This window comes from Muscardinus avellanarius (genome assembly GCF_963383645.1).
Source record: "Muscardinus avellanarius genome assembly, chromosome: 16".
NCBI classification, from domain to species: Eukaryota; Metazoa; Chordata; class Mammalia; order Rodentia; family Gliridae; genus Muscardinus; species Muscardinus avellanarius.
The window spans coordinates 49,054,540-49,076,460 of record NC_137802.1 but is presented as its reverse complement, the minus strand read 5'-3'; the positions used below and the strand labels follow the sequence as shown (position 1 = coordinate 49,076,460).

Sequence of the window (21,921 nt, the reverse complement as noted above, 5' to 3'; positions counted from 1 at the left end):
CTAAGAGTTTTATTTAGTTAGTAGGACTGTTCTCGAACCTGCCATCTGCCTGTCAGCTTTCTTTTTTTTTTTTGCGGGTCTGGGGATGGAACCCAGGGGCATTTGACCTCCAGGCTACACCCCCTGCCCTATTTTTTATTCTTTATTTTGAAACCGGGTCTCACTGAGTTGCAGAGGGCCTCACTAAGTAGCTGAGGCTGTCCGCGAACCGCGATCCTCCAGGTCTCAGCCTCCCGAATGCTGGGATTACAAGTGTGCGCCACCACGCCCGGCTTCAGCTTTCCAAGTACTGGGATTATAGGTGTGTGCCATCATATTGGCTGAACTGAATTCTTAGATGAAATGTAAGTGTGTATTTTGCAAGAAAAACCTGTGGAAAGTCTTGGCAAAATTGATATTCTAATAATGTTTTTTTGGTTTATATTATAGAGTCGGAAAAGCTGAGTAAAATGAGCTCTCTCTTGGAACGGCTCCATGCAAAATTTAACCAAAATAGACCTTGGAGTGAAACAATTAAGCTTGTGCGTCAAGTCATGGTGAGGACTGTGGTGAAGTGGGTTAATTGTTGTTTAGATAATGATTTAATATGCTAAGCTCACAATGTAAATTTGCTTAAAATAATATGATAGTGTTTTCTTAATTTTTTTTTTTGGTACTGGGGGTGGAGCCCAGGGGCTTTCTACCTCCGGGCTACACTCCCAGACCTATTTTATATTTTATTTGGAAAAAGGGTGTCACCAAGTTGCTGAGAGCCTTACTCAGTAGCTGAGGCTGGCTTTGAACCTGTGCGATCCTCCTGTCTCAGTCTCCCGAGCGCAGGTATTACAAGCGTGCGTCACCACGCCCAACTATGATAGTGTTTTCAATATTATTTCTCACAAAACTCCTGAGTACATGGTGCTTTTCAAGTTCAGGACTCTCCCTAGGAAGAAGGTATACATTTCTTCCTTGCTATCCTTGGGGGTGTGGGCATAGTGTATACAGTATTTGGGATGCTGAGTCAGGAGGATTGCAGGTTTGCAGCCAGCCTCAGGAACTTGGTGAGGCCCTCTGCAATTTAGTGAGACCCTGTTTCAAAATAAAGAATAAAATAGGAGCCGGGTGTGGTGGCGCATACTTGTAATCCCCGCACTTGGGAGGCTGAGACAGGAGGATTGCACAGGTTCAAAGCCAGCCTCAGCTACTTAGTGAGGCTCTCAGCCACTTAGTGAGATCCTGTTTCCAAATAAAGTATAAAAAATAGGTCTGGGAGTATAGCTCTGAGGTAGAAGAAGAAAATAGGGCTGGGATTGGAGGTCAGAGATAGAATGCCCCTGGGTTCAATCTACTGCATGTTTGCTGCCAGCCTCGGTTATTTGTGAGCTCCTCTGTACCTTAGTGAGAACCCTGTTTTGTTTTTAGTATGGGAGATGGAACCCAGGGGCATTCTACCTCCGACCTACACCCCAGCCCTATGTTTTATTATTCATTTATTTATTTATTTTTGGTGGCAGTGGGGTTCCTGGAAACCCTTCTACCTCTGGGCTATACTCCCAGACCTATTTTATATTTTTTATTTCGAAACAGGGTCTATTAACCAGCGAGTCTGGCTTCAAACCTGCGCAATCCTCCTGTCTCTGCCTCCCAAGCGCAGGGATTACAAGCGTGTGCCACCATGCCTGGCTTATTAATTATTTTGAAACAGAGTCTCAGTGAGTTGCAAAGGTCCTCATTAAGTAGCTGAGGCTATCTGTGAACTGCGATCCTCCTGTCTCAGCCTTCTGAATTCTGGGATTATAAGCTTGCGCCACCATGCCCAGCTCCTAGCCCTATTTTTACTTTTTTTTATTTAAAAAAATACTTTTGCATTACTGGAGATGGAACCCATGGGCATTCTACCTCCGAGCTACACCCCCCAGCCTTCCCTATTTTTTAGTCTTTTTAAATTTTATTTTATTTATTTATTATTTTTGGTCGTACTGGGGGTGGAACCCAGGAGCTTTTCTGCATCCAGGCTATACTCCCAGACCTATTTTATACTTTATTTGGAAACAGGGTCTCATTAAGTTGCTGAGAACCTCACTCAGTAGCTGAGGCTGGCTTTGAACCTGTGCAATCCTTTTGTCTCAGCCTCCCAAGTGCTGGGATTACAAGTGTGCGCCACCACACCTGGCTTTTTATTTTTATTTTTTTATTTTTTTGCAGAACTGGGGATGGAACCCAGGGGCGTTCTACCTCCAAGCTACACATCCGGCCCTATTATTTTTATTCTTTAATTTTGAAACACGGTCTCACTGAATTGCAAAGGGCCTCACACTAAGTAGCTGAGGCTGTTCTTGAATCACGATCCTCTGGTCTCAGCCTCCGAAATGCAGAGATTACAAGCATGTGCCACCACACCAGGCTCTTTTTATTTTTTGAAACAAGGTTTCACTGAGTTGCAAAGGGCCTCCCTAAGTAGCTGAGGCTGTCTGCAAAAGGTGATCTTCTGGTCTCTGCCTCCTGAATGCTGAGATTACAAACATGTACCACCATGACCGGACCAGCCCTATTTTTTATTTTGAAACAGGGTCTCAGTTGTTGAGGGCCTCGTTAAGTAGCTGAGGTTGTCCATGAACCACGATCCTCCTGTCTCAGCCTCCCAAATGCTGTGATTATAAGTGTGTACACACCATGCCCAGCTCTGCCAGATCTATTTTGTTTTTTATTTGGAAACCTAAGTTGCTGAGAGCCTCACTAAATTGCTGAGGCTGGCTTTGATGCTGTGATTCTCCTGTCTAGCCTCCCAACTACTGCGACTACAGGTGTGCACCACTGTGTCCTGGTACCTTTTTTTTTTTTCAGGTTTGGGGATGGAACCTATGGGCATTTTTACCTCCAAGCTACACTCTCTTCCCCATTTTTTATTCTTTTATTTTGAAACAGGGTCTCACTAAGTTGCAGAGGGCATCACTAAGTAGCTGAGGCTTTCCGCAAACTGCGATCCTTCAGTTTCAGCCTCCCAAATGCTGAGATTACAAGTGTGCGCCACCATGCATGGCTCATTTCTTTTTTTTTTTTTTTTTTTTTTAACATTCTCACTGAGTTGCAAAGGGCCTCACTAAGTACCTGATCCTGGCCATGAACCCTGATCCTCCTGTCTCAGCCTCCCGAATGCTGGGATTACAAGCGTGCGCCACCACGTCTGGCTCCCGACTCTATTTTTTATTTTATTTATTTATTTATTTAATATATTTTATGGTACTGGGGATGGAACCCAGTTTTTATTTACTTATTTTGTGGTACTGGGGGTGGAACTCAGGGGCTTTTCTACCTCTGGGCTATACTCCCAGCCCTATTTTATACTTTATTTGGAAACAGGGTCTCACTAAGTAGCTGAGACATTCAGGAGGCTAGACCAGAAAGTCATTGCGCAGACAGCCTTAACTACTTAGGGGGGCCCTCCATGACTTAGTGACACCCTAACTCTTGTTTCAAAACATAAAAAAAGAGCTCAGTGTTGTGCTGTATACCTGTAATCCTCGTACATGCCAAAGCTGAGATGGGGAGTTTTTAACTGCTAATATATTAACCAAATATCGGTAAATGAACATGTAAATTGGAGTGTGAGTGTATTATTTTGTGACAGAACATTTATCTTTATACTTTCAAAATACTGATGTTCATTATTCAGAGTACCCACTGCTCCATTTGTGGTAGAAGGGAAATCAGATTATTTTGTGAGGGTGGAATTAGAGAAAGATTTATTTAGGATCTGAAAAACATCTCAAAAATTATTTTTCATTCTTTATTTTGAAACAGGGTCTCACTAAGTTGCTGAAGGCCTCACTACATAGCTGAGGCTGGCCGCACACCTGTGATTCAAGTGTGCATCAGCATCCCTGGCTTGAACTTTGGGGTATTCTACCTCTGAGCCTAACCCTCAGACCTGTTTTTTACTTTGAATCAGTGTTTTGGTAAATTGTTGAGGCTGGGTTTGAATCTGTGTTCCTCTTGTCTAAGCCTCCCAAGTATTCAGATTACAGGCATGCTCCACACATCCAGCTTGAAAAATTATTCTCATGCCATAAAACTATTCACATTTTGTGGGACTCAAATGTTTTGCAGGGAGAAATTTCTCTGGATAGGGTTAGAAATACAATACTGGCTGGGGGTGGTAACACATTTGTAATCCTAGTACTTGGGAGTCTGAGACAGGAGAATCGCAGTTTTGCAGCCAACTTTAGTAACTTTTTTTTTTTTTTTTTGTGGTACTGGGGTTCCTGGAAGCCCTTCTACCTCCAGGCTACACTCCCAGACCTATTTTTTACATTTTCATTTTGGAAACAGGGTCTCCTAAACCAGCGTGCGCGGCTGGCTTCAAACCTGCGCGATCCTCCTGTCTCTGCCTCCCAAGCGCGGGGATTACAAGCGTGCGCCACCACGCCCGGCCAACTTTAGTAACTTAGCAAGACCCTATTTGTTTTGTTTTTGTTTTGTTTTGTTTTGTTTTTGGTGGTACTGGGGGTAGAACCCAGAGGCTTTCTACCTCCAGGCTATACTCCCAGACCTTTTTTATATTTTATTTGGAAACAGGGTCTCACTAAGTTGCTGGAAGCCTCACTGAGTAGCTGAGGCTGGCTTTGAACCCGTGCGATCCTCCTGTCTCAGCCTCCCAAGCGCGGGAATTACAAGCGTGCGCCTCCACGCCCGGCAGCAAGACCCTATTTGAAGATAAACAAAAATAGAGGCCAGGCGTGTTGGTGCATGTTTGAAATCCCAGCATTTGGGAGACTGAGACAGGAGCATCTCGGTTCTTGGACAGCCTCAGCTACTACTTAGTGAGGCCCTTTGCAACTCAGTGAGACCCTGTTTCAAAATAAAGAATAAAAATAAACAAAATAGGACTGTGGCTCAGCGTGGTGTTGCATGCTTGTATTCCAGCATTCCAGAAACTAAGACAGGAGGATTACAGTTGGCCAATAACCTCAGCTACTTAGTGAGGCCCTTTGCAACTCAGTGAAACTCTTTTTCAAAATAAAGAATAAATAAGTGCTGGGGTTGTAGCTCAGAGGTATAATGCCCCTGGATTCCATCCCCAGTAACACACACACACACACACACAAACACACACACACACACACACACACACACACCCCAGGGGCATTCTACCTCTGAGCTGCACCCCCAGCCCTACTTTTATTTATTTTTTATCGTACTGGGAATGGACCATCGGCTTTCTACCTCTTGGCTATACTCCCAGACCTATTTTATATTTTATTTGGAGACAGGGTCCCACTAAGCTGCTGAGAGCCTTAATAAGTAGCTGAGGTTGACTTTGAACCTGTGCGATCCTCCTGTCTCAGCCTCCCAATTACTGGGATTATAAGTGTGTGCCACTACGCCCAACTTTCCAGCCCTTTTATTGTTTATTTATTTATTTATTTATTTTGGGGGGGGGGTTAGGGGTTAAACTCACGGGCATTCTACCTCTGAGCTGCAGTCCAGGCCTATTTTTTATTTATTTTGAAACAGGGCCTTACTAAGTTACAGAAGTCCTCACTAAGTAGTTGAGTCTGGCCATAAATCTGTGATTCTGTCTCAGCCTCCCAAGTACTGGGATTACAAGTATGGGCCACCACACCTAGCTAGATATAGTCATTTCTACAGGAAGTAGATCTCATTTGTTACTCTTTTTTTGTATGTGTATGTGCTAGGGATTGAGCCAGGGGCATTGTGCCCTAGAGCTACACTCCTTGCCCTTTTCTTTTTCTTATTTATTTATTTATTTATTTATTTATTTATTTATTTATTTTTCAGTACTGTGCATGGAACTCATTTGCATTCTACCTCCAAGCTACACTCTCAGCTCTGTTTTTCATTTTTTATTTTGAAATGGTCTCACTAAATTATGGCGAGCCTCACTAAGTCCCTGAGGCTGGCTGCGAACCTGCAATTCTCATGTCTCAGCCTCCTAAGTACTGGGATTACAAGCATGGACCTCCACGCCTGGCTTGCTTTTTATTTTTTAATTTTATTCTTATTTTTATTTTGAAACACACTCTCACTAGGTTGATGAGAGTCTCACTATTTGCCGATGTTCTCCTCAAATCTGTGATCCTCCTATCTCAGTCTCACAAGTACTGGAATTACAAATGTATGCCACCACACCAAGTTCTGTTTTACTTTTTTATTTGGCAACAGGGTCTCACTAAGTTGTAGAGGGTGTCACTAAGTTGCTGAGGTTGGCCGTGAACTTGAAATCCTCCATCTTAGCCTCCCAGGTATTGGGATTACAGGGTGTGTCATCATGCCCAGCTGTCTATTATGTTTTAATTCTAATTCTCCCTGAAGCTTATTTAGACATGGAAATACTTTTTTCTACTGTGATAAATATGAATGTATTCATGAGTTCATATGAGCCTTTCTTCCTTTGGATGGCTGGGCAGAAAAATACTGAAGAGACTGTACAGAGTATGTAGACTCCAAAGATCATAAAACCTTACTATTAGGATAATATGTATGTTTACCCGAAACATGGTTAGCTTGGTTGATTTTTATATAGATTGTTTTCCCACTTGATACAGGAAAAAAGGGTTGTGATGAGTTCTGGAGGGCATCAACATTTGGTCACCTGTTTGGAGACATTGCAGAAGGCCCTCAAAGGTTTGTAAACATCTTTGAAATATGTTGATTTCATAAAACCTCTGATAAGGACTGTTTTATATTTAAACTAGAAGTATAAACTGAGAGAGGTCAACTTTCTGTGCTAGATGTTGCTCTTGTTTTAATTTGTGGAGTTGAAATTAGTCCTGCCACCCACATATTACTGGGGATTGAGCCCAGGGGCACTCTACTACTGAGCTAATATGCCCAGCCTTTTCTTTCTTTTTTTTTTTTTTTTTTTTTTTTTTTGCGGGTCTGGGGATGGAACCCAGGGGCATTTGATCTCCGAGCTACACCCCCTGCCCTATTTTTTATTCTTTATTTTGAAAGCGGGTCTCACTGAGTTGCAGAGGGCCTCACTAAGTAGCTGAGGCTATCTGCGAACCGCGATCCTCCAGGTTTCAGCCTCCCGAATGCTGGGATTACAAGCGTGCGCCACCACGCCTGGCTGCCCAGCCTTTTCTATTATTTATATATAATTTTTTTTGGGGGGGGTACTGGAGGTTGATCCCAGGAGCATTCTACATTTGAGCTACACCCCCAGTCCTTTTTATGTTTTTGTATTACAGGGATTGAAACTGGGGCATTCTACCTCCAAACTATATTCCCAGCCTTTTTTGGGGGGAGGATGGGGGACCTAGGGATTGAACCCAGAGGCATTCTACCTCCAAGCTACACGAACAGCTTGACTTCTTTCTTTCTTTTTTCTCTTTTTTCTTTTGCGGTACTAGGGATGGAACCCAGGGGCGTTCTACCTCTGAGCTACATCCCCAGCCCTATTTTTTATTTTTTACCTTGAAACAGGGTCTCACTGAGTTGCAGAGGGCCTTGCTAAGTAGCTGAGGCTGGCCACGACCATGATCCTCCTGTGTCAGCCTCCCAAATGCTGGAATTACAAGCATGTGCCACCACACCTGGCCTGACTTATTTCTTATTTGGAAATAGGGTCTCACTGTTTTGCTGAGATCTTTGCTAAGTTGTCAAGGCTGCCTTTGAACCTGTGATCTTACTATCTCAGCCTCCCAAGTATAGAAATTACAAGTGTGCACTAACTAGCACGCCGGCTTCCCATCCTTTTTTTTTTTTTTTTTTTTTGCGGGTCTGGGGATGGAACCCAGGGGCATTCGACCTTCGAGCTACACCCTCTGCCCTGTTTTTTATTCTTTATTTTTGAAACAGGGTCTCACTAAGTTGCGGAGGGCTTTACTAAGTAGCTGAGGCTGTCTGTGAACCACAATCCTCCTGACTCAGACTCCAAAGTCCTGGGATTACAAACAATTTCCATCCCTTTTTTATTTTTTGTTTTGAAATTGGATCTCGCTAAGTTTCGGATGATCTTGCTATATTTCTTATGTTGGCCTTGAACATGCAATCCTCCTATTTCAAACTTCCAAGTAATGGGAATATAGGCATGCACCACTAGGCCTGCCTTTATATATTTATTTATTTATTTATTTTTGTGGTACTGGGGATTGAACTCAGGGGCATTCAACCTCCAAGCTACACTCCCAGTCCTTTTTTTTTTTTTTTTTTTTAAATTTTTATTTTGAAATAGGGTCTCACTAAGTTGCAGAAGGCCTCACTAAGTAGCTGAGGCTGTCCACAAACCTGTGGTCCTCCTTTCTCATCCTCCCCAGTACTGGGATTACAAGCATGCGCCACCACACCTGGCTTCTATTTTTTATTTTGAGGCAGGGTCTTGCTAGGTTTTCCATGTTGGCCTCAAACTTGTGATCCTCCTCTTGTCCTAGCCTGCTGAGTAGCTGGATTACTAGTGTGTTTTACCATGCTGGGCCAAAATGAGCTCCTTTCTGAACTCTTTTTTTGGGGGGGTGGGGGGCTGGAACTTGAACCAAGGGGTATTCTATGTCCAAGCTACACCCCCAGCCCTACTTTTTAAATTTTTATTTTGAAATAAAGCCTACTAGGTTCATGAGAGTCTCATTATTTGCTGAGACTGTCCTTGAACGTGTAATCCTCCTGTCACAGCCTCCCAAGTACTGGGATTACCATGTGCCACCATGCCTGCATTTATTTTTTATTTTGAAACAGTTAAGTTTGGAGGGCCTCACTAAGCTTCTGAGGCTGGTCACAAACCTGTGATCTTCCTGTCTCAGCCTCCCAAGTACTGGAATTACAGGCATACATCACCATGCCCAGTTTATTTTTATTTTGAAACAAGTTCCTTAGACTGGCCTTGAACATGTGATCATCCTGTCTTGGCCTCCTAAATCCTGTCTTTGTCTCCTACATTCTGAGATTACAGGTGTGGGCTACTATGCCTGGCTCTTGAACTTTCGAAACGTTTATTTTGATCCTATTTTGGTGCTAATAGATAAATGATAATTGATGGAGGAAAGTTCTTTTTGTTTCTTTACATTTTCTTTTAATTAACTCTCAATGAGAAGATGGACATTTTAACTAGAATGGTTACAGAAAGTTTTCAGGAGAAAGGCATGGTGACAGATGGCACACGCCTATAATACCTGTACTTGGGATGCTGAGATAGAAACATCACAGGTTCAAAACCATCCTCAGCAACTTAGGCATTCAGCAACTTAGCAATATCTTGTTTCAGAATAAAAAATAAAATAGGACTGGGGGTTGCTCAGAGGTTGAATGCCCTGGTTCAATCTCCAGTACCCTTCAACTCCTCCCCACACACACACACTTAAAGGGCTGAGGGTATGGTAGCTTGGAGATAGAATCCCCTTGGGTTTAATTCCCAGTAGTGAAACAAAACAAAGCCAGATTTTAAGGGTCTGCAGATCTAGGTCATAGTAGAGCATGTGCTTAGAATACATAAGACTCAGCTGGGCCTAGTGGAACATGTTTGTAATCCTGGTATTTGGGAGGCCAAAACAGGAGGATTGAAGATTCGCAGCCAGCCTCAACAAGTTAGTGAGTCACATAGCAATTTAGTAAGACCCTGTTTCAAAATAAAGAAAATATCAAGATGAGCTTGGTGGCGCACGCTTGTAATCCCAGCATTCAGGAGGCTGAGACAGGAGGGTTATGGTTCACGGACACCCTCAGCTACTTAGTGAGGCCCTTAGCAAACTCATTGAGACCCTGTTTCAAAATAAAGAATAAAAAATAAGTATGGGGGTGTAGTTCGGAGGTAGAATGCCCCCGGGTTCCATCTCCAGTACCACAAAGAAAGAAGGAAGAAAGGAAGGAAGAAAGAAAATAAGGCTTAGATTGTAGCTTAGAGGTAGAATGCTCCTAGGCTCAATCCCCAGTATCACACACAAAGAATACACAAGCCGGGCGTGGTGGCGGACGCTTGTAATCCCAGCATTCGGGAGGCGGAGACCAGGGGATCGCGGTTCTCAGACAGCCTCAGCTACTTAGTGAGGCACTCCGCAACTTAGTGAAACCCTGTTTCAAAATAAAAGAGTAAAAAATAGGGCAGAGGGTGTATCTCGGAGATCAAATGCCCCTGGGTTCCATCCCCAAAATCTGCAAAAAAAAAGAATACACAAGAATCTGAGTTTTATCCCAAGCATACACACAAACACACACCCTGTTCTAGCACAAATGCACGTGATTCATCTGAGTGTTTTTTAAATTGTGAAATATACGTAACTTAAAACTTACCATTTTAACCTTTTTTTTTTTTTTTTTGTAGTTCTGGGGTTCATGGAAACCCTTCTACCTCTAGGCTATACTCCCAGACACCTATTTTTTTATATTTTTATTTGGAAACAGGGTCTCTTAAGCCAGAGAGGCCGGCTTCGAACCTGCGTGATCCTCCTGTCTTCACCTCCCGAGCACAGGGATTACAAGCATGGGCCACCACGCCCGGCTTCCATTTTAACCTTTGTTAAAAAAATTTTTTTTTATTATGTTGAACTGAGGAATGAACCCAGGGACATTCTACCTCCAAGCTACAACCCGAGCCCTATTTTATTTTTATCTTTATTTTTATTTATATTTTGTGGGTCTGGCCATTCGACCTCCCAGCTACACCCCCTGCCCTATTTTTATTCTTTATTTTGAAACAGGGTCTCACTAAGTTGCAGAGTGCTTCACTAAGTAGCTGAGGCTCTCCGCGAACTGCGATCCTCTGGTCTCGGCCTCCCGGATGCTGGGATTACAAGAGTGCACTACCATGCTCAGTTCCTGTTTTATTTTTATTTGGCAACAGGGTTTCTCTAGGTTAAAAGTCTCACTACCTGCTGTTCGAGGCTGTCCTCGAACCTGTGATTCTTCTGTCTCAACCTTCTAAGTACTGTGATTATAAGCATGTGCCACCATGCCTGGTTTAACCATTTTTAAATATGTAGTTCAATAAGTACACTTATATTTTCTGTAATCACCACCACCATCCATTTGTACGAATTTTTTCATCTTCCCATTTCGTCTGTGCCTATTGTAAACAATCTTACTCCTTTCTTCCCCCAGCCCCTCTTAACCACTATACTACCTTCTGTCTTTATGAATTTATTTACTCTGTGTACCTCATGTGACTGGAATCAATATTTGTCTTTTTTTTTTTTTTTTTTTTTTTTAGTTACAGGGGATGGAACCCAGGGGCATTCTACGTCTGAGCCACAGCCCCAGGCCTTGTTTTTAGTCTTACTTATTTTTTAATTTAATTTAATTTTTTATTTTTATTTATTTTTTTGGTGATACTGGGGTTCCTGGAAACCCTTCTACCTCTGGGCTACACTCCCAGACCTATTTTATGCTTTTTTATTTTTGGAAACAGGGTCTCTTAAGCCAGCTGCCCTGGATTCGAACCTGTGTGATCCTCCTGTCTCCACCTCCCAAGCGAGGGGATTACATGCGTGGGCCACCACGCCCAGCTAGTCTTTTTTTTTTTTTTTTCTTTTGGTGGTGGTACTGGGGTTCCTGGAAGCCCTTCTACCTCCAGGCTACACTCCCAGACCAATTTTTATATTTTTATTTGGAAACAGTGTCTCTTAAGCCAGCACAGCTGGCTTCGAACCTGCACAATCCTCCTGTCTCCACCTCCTAAGCGCGGGGATTACAAGCATGCGCCACCATGCCCTGCAGTCTTTTTTATTTTTGAAACAGGGTCTCATTGAGTAGCGAAGGGTCTCACTATGTAGTTGAGGCTGTCTGTGAACCGTAGTCCTCCAGTCTCCACCTCCTAAATGCTGGAATTACAAGCATCCACTAACACGCCCAGCAATTTTTGTCTTTGACTAGCTTATTTCATTTAGACATTTTGCTGAATGTTTTCAAGGTTCATCCTTGTTGAAGCATATATCAGAATATCTTTTCATTTTAAGTTTAAATAGTATTCCACTGTATGTTTATGCAACATTTTGTTTTATAATTCATTTGTTGGTGGACACTTGGATTATGTTCATTTTAGGAGTGTTGTGAATAATATCAGGAACATTAAGCATATATTGGTTTTTTTCCATATGTACCAGGCAAGTGTACCACGCCTAGCCTCAAGTTCTTGTTATTAAAGGTTTTTTGTTTGTTTGTTTGTGTGGTGCTGGGTATTAAATGAAGGGGCATTTTACTTCCAATTTACACTTCCAGCCCTGTTTTATTCTTTATTTTGAAACCAGGTCTTGCCAAGTTTTTGGGAGCCTTGCTATGTTGCTGAGGCTGGCTTTGTATCTGTGATGCTCCTGTCCATCCTTCCAAGTACCGGGATTACATGTGTGCACCACTATGCCCAACTGTTTTAAAGGTTTTTTTTGTTTTTGTTTTATTTTGTTTTTTGTATGTGCTGGGGTTCAATTTAGGGTTTTCTTTGATGTTTATCTTCCTTATTCTGTTTCTAGCACAGATAGGATGGTCGTTTCCCCACCCCTTCCTTTCACTGGTACTACAGGCATAGCACCATGCCTGGTCAGTATTAGCAGATAAATATGTTTTCTTTAATGACAAGTCCCAAATAAGGAGTAATGAAAAGGGGGAAAAGACAATGATCCAGTAATTTTTGAAATAGATCTTATTTTGCTCTTACTCCTATTACTACCTTGGCCCCATAGCAAAGCCATACCAAATAACTTTGTACAATCACAAGCATTTTAACCATTGGCTATGTTAATGTCTTTGGAAGTATGGATATACTCCTTAGTATGTTTTTGTCTTTGAGGAATACAGTTTATTTGGAATATTCTTGGTGATTCTCATTTTTTATTTTTTATAGTAACATCTTTACCAGCAATGACTGATCGTTTGGAGTCAATAGCAAGACAGAATGGGTATGTAATCTTATCCGTAGGTAGAAATGTTTAACTTAGTGTTAACTTTGGGTGGCTTTATTTATGTGTCTTCTATTAATTTTTGTTTTGGTTTGTTCCTGCTAGACTGGGCTCTCATCTCAGTGCCAGTGGCACTGAATGTTACATCACGTCAGATATGTTCTATGTGGAAGTGCAGTTAGATCCTGCAGGACAGCTTTGTGATGTAAAAGTGGCTCACCATGGGGAGAATCCTGTGGTATGTGTTGTTGATATTTCACTGGAATCTGTTGGGTTTATATAGAAACTTTAATTTATAAATGAATTTTTTTGGTTTAAATAGTCTGTGTGTAGACTTTTTCATGAGCCACTGTAGAGATGATGTGATGGGCTACATCTGAATGAAATTTAGAGTAACACGGGTCCATCTCTGACATCATCCAAGGGCTTTGACAAATGGAAACACCAGAGGAACCCTTTGAATTTCATATCAACAAACATGAGCCGAAGTTGAACAATAGGTGATAGGGATACAGAATGAATCATACAGTTCCCATCATCAAGGAGATTAAAGGACGTAATCTGAAAAATCCTATACTGGAAATGATTGCATAGTGTGTATAACTAGTTATTCTATAAGATTCTAGCGATGGCATTAAAGAGAGAATCCAATGTTTTAAACAAACTACTAAAAGTTGACTCCCTTATATACTATTTTATACATTTTGATTTTTAATTTCCTGCCCTAACCCCATAATTGACCAAGTAGGAAGAGGTTTTCTGATGATATATTAATATAAGGGCCTTTTGTAGTTTTAATGTTTTTGTTACACAACATGCTATTAATAAAATATTTTTGATGTTTTCAAAGGTGTTAGTGTAGTTTAATGTTTTAACATAATTTTTTTGATTTCAGAGCTGTCCAGAGCTTGTACAGCAGTTAAGGTGAGCAAATAACACTTATATTCCTTGATATTGACAATCCTGTTCTTTTGTTTTTGAGATAGGGTCTCACTATGTTGTCCAGACTAATCCTGAACTCCTGGGGCTAAACCTTACTCCTGCCTCCCTTGGATAGGTGTGCATCACTGCTGTTCTTTAGAGCTAGGGTTTTTTTATACTTTATTTATTTTTAGAGCTATTTTTTATACATTATTTATTTATTAGATACTTATAGAACCCAGGGACATTCTATATCTGAGTTATACTCTTTTTCTTTTCTTTCTTTTTTTTTTTTTTTTTTTTTTTTTGGTACTGGGGATGGGACCCAGAGGCATTTGATCTTCGAGCTTCAATCCCAGCCCTATTTTTTTATTCTTTTATTTGGAAACGGGTTCTCACCAAGTTCGAAAGGGCCTCAGTAACTAGCTGAGGCTGTCCTCGAACTGAGATTCTCCTATTGTAGCCTCCCAAATACTGGGATTACAAGCATATGCCGCCACACTTGGCTTGAGTTCTACCCTATTTATTTTTCCTTTTTTTTTTTTTTTTTTGCAGTAAGCTACACCCCCAGCCCTAGATTTTAGTCTTTTTATTATTATTTTTTTATTTTTTATTTTTTTGGTGGTACTGGGGTTCCTGGAATCCCTTCTACCTCCGGGCTATACTCCCAGACCTATTTTTACATTTTTTTTATTTGGAAACAGGGTCTCCTAAGCCAGTGCGCGCGGCTGGCTTCGAACCTGAGTGATCCTCCTGTCTCAGCCTCCCAATAGTCTTTTTATTTTTGAAACAGGGTCTCATTGAGTTGCAAATGGCCTCGACAAGTAGCTGAGGCAGTCCACAAACCCCATCCTCTGGTCTCTACCTCCTGAATGCTGGGATTACAAGGGTGCACCACCACACCTGGCTCTTATTTTCTTTTGAAACAGGATGTCAGTTGCTGAGGCTGGCCTTGAACTTGTGGTGCTCCTTTCTGAATCCTGAGTACTGGCATTAAAGGCATGCTTAGCTTATAGCTAGCTCCCCCCCCCCCCCCCCCCAGTACCGGGAATTGAACCCAGAGGCATTCTACCTCTGAGCTGAACCCCCTAGCCCTGTTTTTTATACTTTATTTTAAAACAAGGTCTCAATAAGTTTCAGAGGGCCTCACTAAGTCTCTGAGGTTGGCCGTAAACCTTTGATCCTCCTGTCTCAGCCTCTCTAGTACTGGAATTGTAAGTGTATACTACCAGTTATAGCTAGATTTTGAGAATGGTAAGATAGAAATTTTCCTGAAATAGGGCTGGGCGTGGTGGCACACACTTGTAATCTCAGTGCTTGGGAGACAGAGACAGGAGGATCACACAGGTTTGAAGCCAGCCTCAGCTACTTAGCCTTTCAGCAACTTAGTGAGACCATGTTTCCAAATAAAATATATTTTAAAAAAAAAAGGTCTGGAGCCAGGCGTGGTGGCGCATGCTTGTAATCTCCGCGCTTGGGAGGTGGAGACAGGAGGATCTCACTGGTTCGAAGCCAGCTGAGCTGGCTTAAGAGACCCTGTTTCCAAATAAAAATATAAAAATAGGTCTGGAAGTGTAGCCTGGAGGTAGAAGGGCTTCCAGGAACCCCAGTACCACCACCAAAAATAAAAAATAAAAAAGTCTGGGAGTATAGCCCGGAGGTAGAAAAGCCCCTGGTTTTAACCCCCCAGTACCACAGAAAGAAAAAAAGAAAGAAAGAAAGAAAGAAAGAAAGAAAGAGAGAGAGAGAGAGAAAGAAATTTTCCTGAATAGAATTTTTTTTTTTTCCGAAAATCAACCAGCTTTCCTTCCTTTTTTCCTTTTCTGATAATGGGGATGGAATCCAGGGGCACTCTACCCCCAATTATACTCTCAGTGCTTTTTATCTTGAAATAAGGATTTCATTAAGTTTAAGAGATGGCCTTGAACCTGCTATCCTCCTGTTCAGCTAATCATTGAGTCAGAAAAGTCTTGAGGAAATTGAGTATACAGCTTCAAAACATCTTTTTTACTTTGTTTTTTGGGGAAAAAAATATTAGCTGGTGTGGTTGTACACATCTGTAATCCTAGTTCTTGGGAGGCTGAGACAGGATTAAAGTTCAAAGCCAGTCTCGTAATTTAGTAATACCGTTTCCAGATTAAAAAAAATAAAATAGCCCTTGGGAGTAGCTTTGGCTTGGAGGTAGAATGCAGCACAGGAGTTTAATCTCCAGTAAAGCAAAAAAAAGAAAAAATTTTTTTGTTTTTGTGGTACTGGTGTTCCTGGAAACCCTTCTACCTCTTGCTACACTCCCAGACCTATTTTATTTATATTTATTTGGAAACAGTGTCTCTTAAGCCAGCGCAGCTGGCTTTGAACCAGCCCGATCCTCCTATCTCCGCCTCACAAGCGTGGGGATTACAAGCGTGTGCCACCACGCCCGGCAAAAAAGAAAAATTTTATTACATTTAAGGTATACGTATAGTAGGTTTGTAGATATCTTATCACTTGATAGCATTCGCATTGACTTTTCATTCTTTCTTTCTTTTTTTTTTTTTTTTGGAGGATCTGGGGATGGAACCCAGGGGCATTCAACTTTCAAGCTACACCTCCGGCCCTATTTTTTATTCTTTATTTTAAAACAGGGTCTCACTAAGTTGTGGAGGGCCTCACTAAATAGCTAAGGCTGTCTGAGAACCACGATCCTCCGGTCTCAGCCTCCTGAATGCTGGGATTATAAGCTTGTGCCACAGCCCTGGCTTCCCACTAACTTTTCTTTACCCTGTGGATTATATGGAAATTTCTACATTTAAGTTTGTTTTTTTTATTTCCGGGACTTGATAGCATTCGCATTGACTTTTCATTCTTTCTTTCTTTTTTCTTTTTTTTTTTTTTTTTTGGAGGATCTGGGGATGGAACCCAGGGTCATTCTACCTCCAAGCTACACCTGTAGCCCTATTTTCTTTTTGTTTGTTTATTTGGTTTTTTTTTTTTGTTGTTGTTGTTGTTTTTTGCAGTACTGGGAATAGAATTCAGGGGCATTCTACCTCCAAGCTACACCCCAGCCCTATTTTTTTATTTTTTATTTTGAAATGGGTCTCCCTGAGTTGCAAAGGGCCTCACTAAGTAGCTGAGGTTATCAAGGAATTGCAATCCCCCTGTTTCCACCTTCCAAATGCTGGGATTAGAAGCATATGCAACCACTCCTGGCTCCTATTTTTTATTTTGAAACAGGGCCTCCCTAAGTTGCAAAATGCCTCACCAAGTAGCTGAGGCTGGCTGCAAACCTGCAATCCTGTCTCAGCCTCTCAGTACTGACATTATAAGCATGGGCCACCATGCCTGGCCAGGCTTAAATATAACTATGGATTTAAGTCTTTCTGGGAATTGAGGAAAGTCATTTCATCAGTTTTTTTGTTTTGTTTTGTTTTGTTTTTTTCCAGTACTGGGGATGGAATCCAGGGGCCTTCGAGCTACACCCCGATCCCTATTTTTTATTCTTTAATTTGAAACAGGGTCTCACTGAGTTGCAGAGGGCCTCACTAAGCAACTGAGGCTGTTCTTGAACTGCCGTCCTCCTGTCTCGGTCTCCCAAATGCTGGGATTACAAGTGTGCACCACTATGTCTGCCTTCAATTTTTTTTTTTTTAAATGTAAAGTTGTTTAATACAGGGAGAGGACATAGAGTATTAGATGGAGGAAATAAGTTTTACACTCATTTTTCTCAGTTGTCAATTTAATATACTTATAGCTAAATACACCAAATTTGAGCCAGTTTTAAAAAACTATAATGCAGCTGGGTGTGGTGGCACACACTTGTAATCCCACCATTTGGGAGGTTGAGACAGGAGGATTGTGGTTGGAGGACAGCCTCAGCTACTTAGGCCCTTTGCAACTCAGTGAGACCCTGTTTCAAAATAAAGAATATGCCAGGCGTGGTGACACACGCTTGTAATTCCCACACTTGGGAGGTGGAGACAGGAGGATCACGCAGGTTTGAAGCCAGCCGTGCTGTCTTAAGAGACCCTGTTTCCAAATTAAAAAAAAAAAATTATATATATATATATATGTATGACTGTCTGGGAGTATAGCCCAGAGGAAGGACTTCCAGGAACCCCAGTACCACCAAAATAAAGAATAAAAAAATAGGGCTAGGGGTGTAGCTCAGAGGTAGAATGCCCCAGGGTTCCATCCCAGTACCGCAAACAAAAACAAAACAAAAAAAATGAATGCAGCCGGGCATGGTGGCGCACGCTTGTAATCCCCGCGCTTGGGAGGCAGAGACAGGAGGATCGCGCAGGTTCAAAGCCAGCCTGCGCGCTGGTTTAGGAGACCCTGTTTCCAAATAAAAAAATGTAAAAATAGGTCTGGGAGTGTAGCCCGGAGGTAGAAGGGCTTCCAGGAACCCCAGTACCACCAAAAAAAAAAAAAAAAGAATGCAAAGTAAAAGGATAACCTATTAATGATTTCATTAAATCAATGTCTACAAAAGTATATTACCAAAATATCCAGAAAATGCCAGTATTTCTGGTTCTTAGCTGGAAAGGAAATTGTAATAACTTAGGAACTAGAAGAGTTTTAAAGTTAAATTGTAAGCCTATTTAGAATTGAGACCCTTTCTGGTCATTAACCTTTGCATGATATTTTTGTTCACTTAGTATATGTGGCAATATTAAGATAGGAACTATGTTTTGCTTCTACTCATTTCCTTTTACTGTGTGTGTGTGTGTGTGTGTGTGTGTGTGTGTGTGTGTGTGTGTGTATTAAGTCTTCCTCCAAGCTACACCCCTATCTCTATTTTTTATTTTTTATTTTGAAATAAAAATAAAAGTTTCAAAGTCCTCACTAAGTAGCTGAGGCTGTCTGCAAACTGCGATCCTCTTGTCTCAGCCTCCTGAATGCTAGGATTACAAGCATGCACCACCATGCCTGACCCAACCCTATTTTTTATTTTTTATTTTGAAACAGGGTCTCACTAAGTTACACAGAGCTTCACCAAGTAGCTGAGTTGGCTGCAAACCTGCAATTCTCCTGTCTCAGCCTCTCGATTACTGAGATTACAAGTGTGTACCACCTCACCTGGTTCTTTTCACTGTGTTGAGGCACTAACCACTATGGGCTCTAAGTGCTCAGTCAGTTCTCACAGAATGTCTGATAAAGTGTTTGGCCTTGTGATGGCAGTTGAGCTTTCCAGAGGCACTTTTTTTCTCCTTTTCGTTAAGCTCAAAAAAAAAAAAAAAAAAATAGAATTAAGCTGGGCATGGTGGAGCATACTTATAATTTCAGTACTTGGCAGGCTGAGACAAGATGGAGGTTTGAGGATAGCCTCAATAAGTACTGAGACTTTTATCAAGCTAAGGAGGCCCTGTTTCAAAATAAAAATAAAATAGGAGCCAAGCATGGTGGCATACACTTGTAATCTCAATACTTGGGAGTCTCAGATAGTAGGCTAGCAGGTTTGCAACCAGCCTCAGGTACTTAGTGAGACCCTGTTTCAAAATAAAAAATAAAGGGCCAGGTGTGGTGGCGCACACTTGTAATCTCTGCGCTTGGGAGGCAGAGACAGGAGGATCGCGCAGGTTTGAAGCAGGTTCGAAGCCAGCCGGCTGGCGTAAGAGACCCTGTTTCAAAAATATAAAATAGGTCTGGGAGTGTAGGTAGAAGGGTTTCCAGGAACCCCAGTACCACCAAATAAATAAATAAAAATAAATAAAGAATAAAACTGGGCGTGGTGACGCACAGTTGTAATCCTTGCGCTTCGGAGGCTGAGACAGGATAGTGCAGGTTCGAAGCCATCCTCAGCTGGCTTAAGAGACCTTGTTTACAAATAAAATATAAAATAGGTCTGGGAGTGTAGCCTGGAGGTAGAAGGCCCCTGGGTTCCATCCCTAATACCACACACACACACACACACACACACACACACACACAGAATAAAAAATAAGGTTGGGGGTATACCTTGGAGGTAGATTGCCCCTGGGTTCCATCCCCAATTCCACCAAAAAAAAAAAAGTTAAAAACAGCAGCCGGGCATGGTGGTGCACGCTTGTAATCCCCGCGCTTGGGAGGCAGAGACAGGAGAATCTTTTTGAAGGTTTTTTTTTTCTTTGCAGGTTTTAAGCCAGCCTCGCTGGCTTAAGGGACCCTGTTTCCAAATAAATATAGGTCTGGGAGTGTAGCCCAGAGGTAGAAGGGTCCATCCCCAGTACCACAAAAATAAATAAATAAATAAATTAAAACAAAAACAAACAAAAAAATGAGTGGGGGTATAGCTCAGATGTAGAATGCCCCTTTGTTCAATATAAAGAAAAAAAATAGAACCAGGTGTTGTGGCGTACACTTGGAATCCCAGTACTTGGGAGGTTGCAACAGGAGGATTTCATGTTTGTGGCCAGCCTACTTAGTGAGGCCCTCCACAAATTTTTGGGACTCTGTTTCAAAACAAAGAATAAAAAATAGGGCTCGGGGTATAGCTTGGAGGTAGAATGCTCCTGGGTTCCACTCCCCAATACTGTTAAAATAAAAGCCGCTGGGTGTGGTGGCGCACGCTTGTAATCCCAGCATTTGGGAGGCTGAGACCTGGAGGGTCACAGTTCGCGGACAGCCTCAGCTACTTAGTGAGGCCCTCTGCAACTCAGTGAGACCCGGTTTCAAAATAAAGAATAAAAAATAGGGCAGGGGTTGAAGCTCAAAGGTCAAATGCCCCTGGATTCCATCTTCAGACCCGCAAAAAAAAAAAAGAAAAGAAAAAAGCCTGGTGTGGTGATGCAGGCTTGTAATCCCCGAGTTTGGGAGGCGGAGACAGGAGGATTGCGCAGGTTTGAAGCCAGCCGCACTGGCTTAAGGGACCTTGTTTCCAAATAAAAAAAGTATAAAATAGGTCTGGGAGTGTAGCCCGGTGGTAGAAGAGTTTCTAGGAACCTCAGTATCACCAAAAATAAAAAAGAATTGCTGAAATATGTTGGCTTCCTAGACCTATCCACAAAAACTCATCTGAAGGTGCCTACCTGTAATTTCAGTAATTGGGAGAATGAGACAGTAGGATTATAGGTTTTGAGTCTTAGCTATGCCCTATTTCAAAACAAAAAAAGCGCTGGACATATAGCCTGGAGGTAGAATGCCCCTGAATTCACCCCCCAGTACTAATACTACCAAAAAATAAAAAAATAAAGCCAGATATTATAGTAGTATTCATGGAAGATCTGGTCATAGAGGAGTATTTTGGAAAAAGTAGTTTGCCTCCACAGTACCCTCTGCCTTTCCTCTGTATGTATGTATGTATGGATGGATGGATGGATGGATGGATGGATGGATGGATGGATTGTACTGGGGGTGGAACCCAGGGGCTTTTCTACCTCCGGGCTATACTCACAGACCTATTTTATACTTTATTTGGAAATAAGGTCTCACTAAGTTGCTGAGAGCCTCACTGATTAGCTGAGGCTGGCTTTGAACCTATGCGATCCTCCTGTCTCAGCCTCCCAAGTGCTAGGATTACAAGTATGCACCATTACTCCTGGCTTTTCCTGTTTTTAAATTGCCATATTTTTGCAGATATTCTGTCTTCCCAGTTTATATACTTATCATTATTACATTATTACAAATTTTTTTTTTTTTTAGGTCTGGGGATGGAACCCAGAGGCATTTGACCTCCAAGCTACACCCCCTGCTCTATTTTTTATTCTTTTTTTTTTTTTTTTTTTTTTGTGGTACTGGGTTCCTGGAAGCCCTTCTCCCTCCGGGCTACACTCCCAGACCTATTTTATACTTTTTTATTTGGAGACAGGGTCTCTTAAGCCAGTGAGCATGGCTGGCTTCAAACCTGCGCGATCCTCCTGTCTCCGCCTCCCAAGCGCGGGGATTACAAGCGTGCGCCACCATGCCCGGCCCTATTTTTTATTCTTTATTTTGAAATGTCTCACTAAATTGCAGAGGGCCCCACTAAGTAGCTGAGGCTGTCCGCGAACTGCAATCTTCCAGTCTCAGCCTCCCGAATGCTGGGATTACAAGCGTGCACCACCATGCCTGGCTTAAAATTTTATATTTTTAAGTTATTCTTGCTGAGAGTTTTGGTGCATACCTGTAATGCCGGTACTTTGGTGACTGAGATAGGATTTTAGGTTTGAGGCTAACCTTAGCAATTTAGTGAGACCCTGTTTCAAAATACAAAATAAAAAGTCTAAGGCTTAGAGGTAGAACA

General features: G+C 41.9%; 1 protein-coding gene across 2 annotated transcripts in view; it reads left to right on the top strand.

Annotated features, from left to right (window-relative positions):
• Window positions 1–437: 437 nt before the first annotated feature.
• MED1 (mediator complex subunit 1) overlaps window positions 438–21,921 on the top strand; it is a gene marked incomplete at both ends in the record, with an annotated part of 48,646 nt that continues 27,162 nt past the window's right edge. Inside the window, 5 exons of one of the 2 annotated variants that reach the window (XM_080713725.1) lie at window positions 438–536; window positions 6,546–6,624; window positions 12,767–12,821; window positions 12,927–13,059; window positions 13,717–13,745. In XM_080713725.1, coding sequence (XP_080569851.1) covers window positions 450–536; window positions 6,546–6,624; window positions 12,767–12,821; window positions 12,927–13,059; window positions 13,717–13,745 — 383 coding nt within the window. The remainder of the gene's footprint in view (window positions 537–6,545; window positions 6,625–12,766; window positions 12,822–12,926; window positions 13,060–13,716; window positions 13,746–21,921) is intronic. The other variant, XM_080713724.1, reaches the window with a different exon arrangement.